At 37.9% G+C, this 10,647-nt stretch overlaps 1 protein-coding gene across 3 annotated transcripts; it reads right to left on the minus strand.

Annotated features, from left to right (window-relative positions):
- Positions 1-2,770: 2,770 nt before the first annotated feature.
- Positions 2,771-10,550, minus strand: NEK2 (NIMA related kinase 2). Of its 3 annotated transcripts, XM_029086993.1 has the most exons (9): positions 10,337-10,550; positions 8,956-9,193; positions 8,169-8,251; positions 7,790-7,916; positions 6,794-7,013; positions 5,728-5,782; positions 5,561-5,631; positions 4,692-4,726; positions 2,854-3,045 (listed from the first exon to the last, which is right to left on the minus strand). In XM_029086993.1, the coding sequence occupies exons 1-9, from the start codon at positions 10,519-10,521 to the stop codon at positions 2,854-2,856; spliced, it is 1,206 nt and encodes a 401-aa protein (XP_028942826.1). In that variant the 5' UTR covers positions 10,522-10,550. The 3 variants fall into 3 exon arrangements, with proteins under 3 accessions (XP_010174331.1, XP_028942826.1, XP_028942827.1); XM_010176029.1 differs by lacking the exon at positions 4,692-4,726 and having other exon boundaries at positions 2,771-3,080; XM_029086994.1 differs by lacking the exon at positions 4,692-4,726 and having other exon boundaries at positions 2,854-3,080; positions 5,567-5,631.
- Positions 10,551-10,647: the final 97 nt, after the last annotated feature.

The raw sequence follows: 10,647 nt of genomic DNA on the forward strand, positions 1-10,647 counted from the left end.
GGATCCCGGTGCTGTCTCTGAGCACCCCGCTGTGACAAGCTGTTACAGATGGGAACCCAAGGCCCAGGACAGCCTCTTCATAAAGGACACACACAAAAGCTGAAAGTCAGGGATCTGGTCCACATTTTTCAAATGATGCAATTTCCCCTCCAATCCATCCTTGAGCTAAATTGTTCTATGCATATGAAAGTTCTGTAACTTCAGAGGTAACTTCGATATATCATTGGTGTGCCCACAACTACAGGTATTATTAAAGTTCCTGATACTGATATTAAACATTAATGAATTTACCTCACAACATTCAATAGTGTACACCGTTACCATGCTGTAAGGCTCAAGCTGTGCCATATACATATGTACAATTTACCTTCACTTTTAAGAGATAAGTATACCCATGAGCATGATGCCAGTGTTCTGCAAGCACTCTGTAAGCAGTCACTGTTCCCATAAATGTTCTATTTATTTTCCTGAGTATATTTGAAAATTACATCCTGAATATGATTCCAGGAATGCTATACATGTGCTCTGGGAAAAACAATTACACATTTGTAGGAAAATGTTATTTTCAGGATTCCAAAGTAAAAATCCTATGAGGGAATGAAGACCACCTCCAGGATGCCTTCCCCTATGTTTGAAACATACTGGTAGGAATTTCTTATTTCAAAAACCTCAACAGACACTGCATTTATCATATCAGAGTGAGAATACTTCAAGAAGACATTGTAAACAAAGCAGCTTAAACGGCTCAATACTACAGCTGTAACTTAAGCTATTCTCATTTATTATTGCCATTGTGATTGATAGGGTTTGCACTCTCTGTAGCGTTTCTTATTCATAATAGTGTAATTGTTAACTAAGACTTTGACTCAACTATTTTTATAAAACATGCATAAAAGTTGGAAAATTGCAAATAAGAGATAATTATAATTAATTGCACCAGCAAGTACCAAAGCATCTGTAGCCTAAGAAAATCAGCATCTTACAGCAACACACTTATGATTTTCCAAAACAGAACAGGTAAAACCATACTTAAATCAGATCTTAAATTTTGTATGAACGTTATCAGAAAACTAAAGGAAATTCCCAACAATTACAGGGCAACAGTGCCATCTCGAGGGCAGTGGAGAATTAAAGGAAGAGGAAAGCTCCAGGTATTGCTCTGGAGGTATTTTAATTTTAAATGCAGAAATTATTTGCTCCATCTATATGTTCTAAGGGAAAAAAAAACAACCAAACAAAAAACAAACAAACCAAAAAACAACAACAACTCTCAAGCCATTTTCTTAGTTTGGTCTTGTTAAAAGCAAAGCACTTGCAAACACCAGCTATTTCACAATACAGTCTTTTTCTGAATCATTAATTACAAATTTGTTTTCTTGGTTGCTTGGTTTCCTACTTTCACTAATTGGTACCTGCATTTTGTGGATGACAAAGCATACAACAAAAATCTTGCATCCTATATGTTTTTTCAGATTAGACTAATGCTACTGCATATTCTACCCTTTGGTAGCTCATGGGTTATACAATGAAGATAGTGGTAGTTGTAGACCAGGAAACCAAACAACCATATTCTAATTCTTTTAAGCAAAGGCTGTGGTGAAAACAGTAACCACTATGCAAGCAAATATGATAAGCTCTGCTGGGTGGTTAAGAACCTGCTAGAGCACAGCTATTGGTTGGCGACACAAATACTGGTCTATCAGCAAATACACCAAATTAAATTGATGTTTCAAATAAGATTCTATTTTTTCCAAGTAAAAACCATTTAGAATACTTCCTTAGATAACATTCATGGCTCAAGAAGGAAACAAGCATTTTGAAAATTAGCTGTTTTCTAAGAATGTATGTTTTATGGCATTTCAACCCAGAGACAGAAAATCTTTATATATGTTAGACATTACAGTTCCAAAGGATTTTTTTTTAATTAACGAGTCGGAGTTAGTTCATGAAACTTACACCACCTTAAGCAAGCAGCTCCTACTCTGGCAAAGAATTGTGAAGGGAAAGGTGGAGATACCTCCTAAGCTTCAAGAAAATAAGGATTTGCTATTCAAAGTACACTTGCCCCTCCCCAAACACAGGTGCTAATACCTAATGTCCGTTCAGGACAGCAGTCTCAGGGATCAGTTTATAACACAGTTTCAAGGCAGACCAAAGGAGGTGTTATTTCAAATGCTATGCCCTGAAGAAGGCCTTTCAGGAGCTGATGGACAAGCCATTCAGCTGCCCAGGTAGAAAGGACTTTAAACTCATCAATTATGCTAAGCTGACCCATCCCATTCATTTATTAGTCAAAGATATTCAACTAAAAGTAGCCTGCTTCCATAGGTCACCTAGTTAGTAGGGATAGATAGCATAAAATCTCTTTGATGGATAAAAAATATTTACAAGTACAACAAAAAGCCATTCTTTTTCCACATATACAAAATATCAATACTTCTTTTATCGAGTCCTGTATGTTACATACAGCATCATTTTAACCTACAGATAATAAAAATCTCTCTACATTTTTCATCTGAAAAGTTTTTCACACCAAATTTTTAAAAAACTGTTTTACAATATTCATTTTGTATATTTTCAGAAGTCATGTATGGTAAACAGAAGGAGGACCAAAATATTTTTTTATTTAATACAATTCATTCAGCTTGTTTGATTTGGTATTGAAACTACCTGTTTTCATAATATAATCTTTTATGCTTTTATCATAAACTACTTACTATAGACTAAGAGTTTGTATAACAACTGTTAAAATATGTATCAGTAGGTTCCACCTTAAAAGCAGAAGGCACAAGTATCATCCTATACATTTCATCAGCTCTAAGAAGTTAAATACTGTACATCTATGTTACAGTTTCAGCGCATACCCAAGATCTGTCTGCTCTTTAGTTGATAGTTTTTTTCCAGTTCGGACAGTGCTTTAGCCCGTAGATTTGCAGCATATAGACGTTTTTTGAGATCAGAGCATTTCCCTTTGGAAAGGGGATACTTTTCCAGATTAACAGGAGGCACAGTATTCTCTTCGCTTCCATCAAAGTGTACTTTCTTCTTGGTTGTGGAAAAGGGGAGCAGGAGTGCGTTATCTTAAGAAATCAAAAAAATAAGTACTGAATTAGTGCACCTTTCAGCATTTATTGCTTAGCTTATGTCTTTAAACCCTGTTATCAATTTTGCTAACTACCTATGGCTTTAAGTAATCTAATTAAATGCATTTCAGTTCATAGCAACAATTCTTTTCCTTTTTTGGAGGAAAAATTGAAAACAAGGCTTTTAAAATAATTGTGGTAAAAGGATATATACCATTGTAGTTTCTAGGGTGTACCTCCCAACACCTAAGGAAATATTAGCTGACATAAGGAGAAAAGACATGGAGTTTCTGCTGAAGGACAGGACAGTAATGTGATCCAGTTCCAAAGGGAAATGGAGAATTAGGCTCTCATCTACCAAAAAACCTTGTCTTTCCTTCATAGCAGGGGCAGACCCAACCTGTCCAGTAGTCTTTCTACATCACCCACATTGTTCCAACTCTATCCATGTATTAAATCAATGAGCTACAAACCAGGCTCTGATTTGATGTATAATGAGTTTGGATGCATTAACATTTATCAAGTTATTTCACTGCAGGCTCCAGGACAGGAATTTTTATAGTATAGCTATGCTTTAGCTGTATAGAACCACTACAATAAAAAGGCAGGTAGTTTGTTTTTAATGACTTAAGGTACAAAAACTACCATCAGAAGATATTAAAACAGCTGAGTTGTCTCTCATAAGAGCCAACTTCACAAGACTCAACTCAAGAAAAAAAATTAGACCTTTTCAAAGGTCTAACTATCCTAATCATAACTCTGCTGAAGCCTTAATTTTCAATTCATTAGGCTAGAGCAAGGATGCAGCAAACACAGAAAAGTGAAAAGGACCAAAATGAAGGGGCTAGTGAATATTTCAGCGTTGTGTAGTTTCATATCAGTAAGGTCATATCTGTTTCAACATTAAATCCTTCTCCAAGAATCAAAAATAGTAGTGTCTAGGACATTGTCCTAGAAACCAGGATTTTCAGTACTCCATTTTACTGTGAACCACACAACTGATTTTGAGAAGAAATTAGGGATCTGAGATGTGTGAGATGCAGCCCAGTTGTGAAAAAGACAGTAATATTAGTGTGATTGAAGGTAACAGAAACAATTTTGATAACACACTGGAGAAACACTTAGTCCTGTCATGTCAGTACAGATAGAATTTTAGAAACAGGATTACAAGAGTACTGTGGAATGAGTTTGAAGAGTAGCAAATATTGTGACAAATGTTTAATCAAGTGATCTACAGATATTGTAAGATTTGGTCACTCTTGTAATCACCATATTCATTTTTCTGCATTGTCTGTCTTGAAGTATTAACTACTCAAAGTAGTTTTGCCCATCTTCAAAAATTAATACCTGTGTTAAGATCAAAATATCATGTAAAGGGGTAGGAGATGCAGAAAAGAACAGAAGCAAACGCAAAAGCTCATTTACTTTCAGTCATCCAGTGCTAGAGGCAACATCAGAAAGCCCAAGGCAAGTTTATCCTTAATTTTATATTATTTATTTAATATATCCAAGTCAGACAAGATATTGAGAGACAAGTGGAATTCTCAAAATTGACAGGAATGTTAGAGATAGCTGGCAGCACTTGTGTTCTTTCCTGCTGTGATAGGCAGTTTTATTTGTATTAGAGGCAGTGACATGCTTATCTTGCTTTATCTGAGTAAAACTAAATGAAGAGAGTGTTGCTGCATGTCACAGGGTGTTCACATTTCTTTGTTCTACAGTACTACTTAGGACCCAGCCATTTAATATTCCACCAATATTTCAAAAAGCATTTAGATACTTGAATCATTTTTGCTATTAAAGATGGGTGCAATGAACAGATGATAGAACCTCTTATGATAGTGAGGGCTGAACAATCAAGGCCAAAGTGAGGGTCAGATATTTATGGGGTAATAATTACTGTAAAACAAATTAGACTACAGGTAGCCAGGAAGTATTATAGCACATTTTCAAAGCTTTTTTTTCCCTGTAGTGAGTTAAACTAGAATATGATAATAGTTCATAATCTTCAGCACTATACGATGCACTAATCACAGCTGGGTCACTTGCAACAAATATTATTCCCCATCTTGAAGCTTTTGGAAGTTAAACTAAAGTCAAAGTGATTAGACATGCACAATTTTATTAAAATTAACTAAAATCCAAGGTCTATAAAAAGACATCCATAATAAAAATAAGTACAGCTCTGAGAAAGTTTGTGTTACAAGTCAGCACTTCCATTAGCATACTGCAAGAATCTAATTTCCAAAAGAGCACAGACTGCAGGGCTGACAGTGGTCACTCATACTCATGGCTGAGCATCATTAAGTCTTTTTGCAAAGCAGAAAATCAAAAGTCCGTTCCAAACCATGCAGAGATGACTGGTGTTTGTATTGCTAACATGGGACAAGGTACAGCATGCCAAGCATCAGGGGCATTCTTCTTCGCATACCAGTCTACATTTATCAGTGCAAGTGGCTTCTTGTGTATTTTCATACCTGGACCATGTGCACAAGCTAGTGTCCTCTGCTCTTTGTAGAAATTGTAGTTCCTCAGCAAGTTTTCAGCTCTGTTTTGAAAAAAAAAAAAAAAAAAGATAAATTTAAGCTTTCTGTTGTAAGATTGTTGAGTTTCTAATCTAGGCAACTATAGGTTAGTAAGATACCTAGCAAGTTTGTCCTCTGCCAGTCTCTCTCGAACACAGAGTTCCCGTTCTCTCTCTGGAAGTAGAAACACGATAGTATGCAGTGTTAAAATGTAAATGTTAATGTTAGAGTGATTATGCATGATGGATTTTCTTGTAAAAAAAAAAAAAAGACAGCAGTAACAGCCTGTCAAATGCACCCATATTTCTGCTTCTGTGGCTCTAAACAAAGCAAGATAACTCCTATGTAGATACATCTTTATCAATGCACTGATAAAGCACTAGAGCAGTACTCTGAAATGCCAGGCATGCTTCTCCCCTGCCCTCCCCAAACTCTGCCATATCTGCAACAATGAAACTATAGCAGCTTTCTATTCTGCACATTACCTCACAGCACACATTACACCAGATCTAAATAAATATTTAGATACCAGATACTATAATTCAGATATGACTAAACACCCTGTTTACAGTAGCAGCAGCTGTTATCCAGGCTCAGAAAATAATATATATGGTTAAAATCTGTGTTACAAAGGCTACTGCATATGCACAAAGTATTTTATGTGGGCAGGAGATCCCAGCACCTGAGGACCAGCCATCTATAGTTTCACAGGCAACCTACCTATAGAATGCAGCTTCTATAAAAGCCACTGACAGTTTCCTCAAGTATATTTCACTCCAACATCAGGCTCACCTTGGGTGACACATTAGTATAGCCAATGGTAACTTAGCACAGAGTAGGTGAAAAGCAACCTACACTGTACAATGCAGAACAATATATTCAGCCCCTGTTTCTCTGTATACTTTCCTAATTGCCACTTATGTTTAATAATCTTGACAAACCAGATTTCTATATCCAAACTGCCAATTATATCTCCATAACTTAAAACAAGAACTAGTATAGATGAGTAAGCCCAAGCATTCTTGTTTCAGTGTTTAGACAGAATTCTAGTAGTGAATGCAGGAGTATGATATCCTAGTGCATTAAAATTAGGGGTTTGAAAACTGTCTACCTTTCCTTCCTCCACACTTATTGTTTTGAATCAGAATCCCATTGCCACCCCCTTCCCAAAGTGGAATATCATACGCTCCAAACGTTGCTCTCGCTCCTTAATGGCTTGTTCTCGCTCCTGTAATTGTTGTTCCTTCTGTTTCAGTTCATTCACCGCAGCATCCAAATGCTGCGGCCTTTCTGGCTCCCATGATCTCCACCCTCTTTTATCAGAACTTTGTCTTTGTTCTTCTGTCACAAAGTCTGCTATCAAGGGGTGCTGCAGAATATCTTCAACAGAAGGTCGGCAATAATCCTAAAGGAAACACATTACTAACAAGTTCTATCTATAACCAAGAAACATTAAGGCCAGGGATTCCCTGGCAGGAATCAGCTGAGGTGCGATACAGCAAAGGAGAAGTTGGAGAAAAATGGAGTTAGGAAGGAGTAACACAAGCAGATTATAAAAACTGAGGGAGAAGGCTGCTACCAGCCTTCAGCTTCAGAAGCTGAAAGTCTGGCTCTCCTAGTCCAGGCACCCATTCCTTTCAGAGACAGGAGGGGGTCGTGACCCTACAGAGGCAACTGTCATAGGTTCTGGAGCTAACATTCTGTGTCTCTACCTGCCACTTGATTCCTGAATGATCCATACCTGCTGGAGACTTGGGTTCGTCTTACAGCTTTGCTGTCCCATGCAGTATTCTTCTCAACACCCCCATGCCAGCCATGGGGGGCAAGCTATACATTAGTCTCCAAAATGAAGACAAAACAACCTCTTCCAATTTCCAAACACACTGGAACTGTTTTAACCTTAAAGTTATAACCTGGTTAAGCATGCTGTTAGGAAATTCTCTATAAGCCAATACTGAGACAGACTTTGGGCATCCTGTGAACCTGGCACACTTGAGCTGCTGCCTCTGTTTAATGGACTCAAAGCATAATTCCTCCCTCCTCGTCCTACAAATGATCTTGCCAGTGGCAAGGTTATACCAACCACTACTTCATATCAGTTCGTTGCATAATTGAGAAGGAAAGCTAGTATTTCAGCACTAACTCAAATTATAGGTCAAAAAATTAGTAATTAATTCTTACCTTTACATTGAGCATCTCTTTGATAAGTTCACTCAACTGCTCTGAGTAACGATATGGTATTCGTCTGAACTTCCCTTCCCTTATCTTTTCTGCCAGCTCCTTTTGGTTGTAAGCTCTAAATGGAGGCCTGAAGAAGAATATTTTGCTTTGATTCTCTCACTAGTTCTACAGGACTTACTTTCATTAAAAAAAAAAAGAATCAGAATAGGAAAAATGCTGCAATCAAAGGTTTGTTTTGACTATGTAGTGTCAAGACCAATACAGAAATAAAAGTCTAGGACTAGTCTTTGAAACCTTTAAGTTTTCATCTATACAAAATTTAATCATAAATGCATTAACAGCTATGTTTCCACATTCACCACCCCACTACTATACTTACGAGAGAGCACATAATTCATACAGGAGACATCCTAGAGACCAGATGTCAGATTTTTCATTGTAAGACATGTGGTTCATTTGTTCCTAAAGAAAGAGAACAACCTTAAGTTTATTAACTAAGACATTGTTCTACTATTGCAGAATAATCAGCTACTGTTCAAACCTGAATTAAACCATTACTTACTGGGGTTACTTTTAAGATTCTGTCTTAATTAGCCTCCACAGCTACTCTGACTGGCAGGATTCTAACAAATTATGAGGAACAAAACTGTAGAAGACTGAAGTGTTGCACCAATCTTCAGCTGATACAAGGCTAATTCAGTCAAAATAAGTCTTTCCCACACAAAATGCACCGTACCAGGGAAATACCTCATCCTTGCTTATTTCCACTACAAATGAAAATCCTACCATCAAGAGGTAACTTAAGCTCTTTACCTTAACACTATGAAACATAAAAGCACTCTAGCTTCCCTGTTCCTTTTGAGGAACAGGATACTCCAAAATACCTACCTTACATCTCTAATATTCTGAGAACATATCAAAACTTACACAGTGAAGAACAACCTTAATTAGAAGGCAGTGATGGTGTGAGGAAGAAAGATGAAAATAACTGCAGAATAACCTTGTCTCCAGCACACATACATTTCATGGAAAAATGTCACCTGCATTTAAGACTAGTAACTTGTCATTAAAACCTCCCAAATGTTCATGGACTCCGAGACCAACACTGCAGAAAACAGATCTTGGAGGGACAAGAGTGAAGATAAGGCACAGAAGGGAGGTCTTACTGGAGACATATAATATGGAGTTCCAACAAATGTTTTGGCAAAGCTGGTGTCATGGTGCAATATTCTAGCCAGTCCAAAATCTCCAAGTTTCACATTCTGCTTGCCATCTAGAAAGACATTTGCTGGCTTCAGGTCACGATGCACAGTGACTCCACCATCACTCCGCCTGTGACATTCCTTCAAGGCCAATGTCAGTTGAGTCAGTACTCTGAGAACAAAGCTTTCTTCTAAATAATGCCTGAAAGATGAACACATTGTTTAACAAAGGTATTCTCTGAGCATAAATCAGTTTAAGTAGTTGCTGCCAGTCTTCGTTATGTAACTTTCTAAACATCACTGAATCAACCCCAGCACCTTTATAGAAAGGTAACAGCCACAGGCATCTATAAAAGCCATTTTTAAAATGGAAGTTTAAAAAACCCCACTCCAAATATGTTGGAAGACACCTAGACTTTTGTTGCAGAATCCTCATAATATTCCCTTTCTCCTCCAAATGGTCTAATAAATGTATAGTACTTTCATTACTTACTTAATTTAAGGCTTTTGTGATTATATCTGCCCTTTTGATCACTTACGATATCATATATTACATATCATTTATGATATATTATTGCCAGCTGTTTCCAAAACGGTTATGAGCAACACACAACTATAAAGCCAAGAGAGGACTGATTTTTAATATAACCCTCCTACAATAAAAATATTGATACATTTGAGGGCAGCTGCAGTAGCATTTTAGACTCTTTTCACAAGGCAACACATGTGGTGTCATGTACTTTTTTAACCTAAGAATGTGAAAACCAGTATTATACTTAAGAAGTAGGCTACTTAGTCTAAGATTAGACCGAGGTGAAGTCTTATCAACTTGGTGTCTCCACAAGCTTTACATGCAGACACATAAAATAGTTTTTAACATCATGTTCAAAATCACTTTTCCCTTTCATGTATTTTGGTGTTGGTATTCTAACAAAAAAAGAGGGCACAGGTGGTTTTACTGACAGGCAATCCAGAGAGCCCACAGATCACACTACCTATCTGCAAGAACTGTTCTGTGTTTTCAACACCATGCACAGCATTGCATCTGGAAACCCTTCAACAGTTTCTGTCTCGTAAGAAAGCTCAGGGTTGTTTTGGGGTTTTTTTTTTACTATTTGGACCTAAACATCCAACCTGTTGGTGTACTCATTAGCACCATTCCCACTAGTGTTGTAACTCTGTACAACCCTTGCACATTTCAGCAGAGTTGGGTCCCGAGGACGAGACCCAAAGTTGTTCAGAAGTTATTAATAAGATATAATCTCACTTGGAGCTTTTACTTCTGATTGCCCAAGACCCTTTACGCTAGACACTCCAGAATTGCCACCAACAAGATTCCACGTGCCTTTCTTTCGTGCACCTTGCAATTAAGCTAGCCAGGTCCCCCCCGTCACAGTACTCCATCACTATGTACAGGGTCGCGCTGCTTCTCTCCACGATCCGATCGTAATAGCGGACAATGTTCGGATGTCTCAGCTCGCGAAGCAGATTCACTTCCGAAACGAGCATTTGCTTCTCCGCCTCCGTCATCGACCCGTAGTCGAGCTCCTTCCACACCAAGATCTAGGGAGGGGGGAAACCCGTAGGGAGGGAGGTTACAGACCAGCCAGAGCTCCGCAGCGCGGAGTGGGGGGAACAGGGGGTCCAAAAGCCCCT

The sequence above is a fragment of the Antrostomus carolinensis genome, unplaced genomic scaffold (assembly GCF_000700745.2).
Source record: "Antrostomus carolinensis isolate BGI_N321 unplaced genomic scaffold, ASM70074v2 scaffold41339, whole genome shotgun sequence".
Lineage (NCBI taxonomy): Eukaryota > Metazoa > Chordata > Aves > Caprimulgiformes > Caprimulgidae > Antrostomus > Antrostomus carolinensis.

Bases quoted from the DNA above. Each gene is read 5' to 3' on its own strand.
- NEK2 (XM_010176029.1), bottom strand. From the start codon at position 10,521: ATGACGGAGGCGGAGAAGCAAATGCTCGTTTCGGAAGTGAATCTGCTT. The intron at 9,194-10,336 runs GCACGTGGAATC...TTCATCTTTCAG, and splicing joins GCAAGGTGCACGAAAGAAAG to GCATTATTTAGAAGAAAGCT. The intron at 5,783-6,793 runs GTATGATATTCC...TTCTACTTCCAG, and splicing joins GCGAGAGCAACGTTTGGAGC to AGAGAGAACGGGAACTCTGT.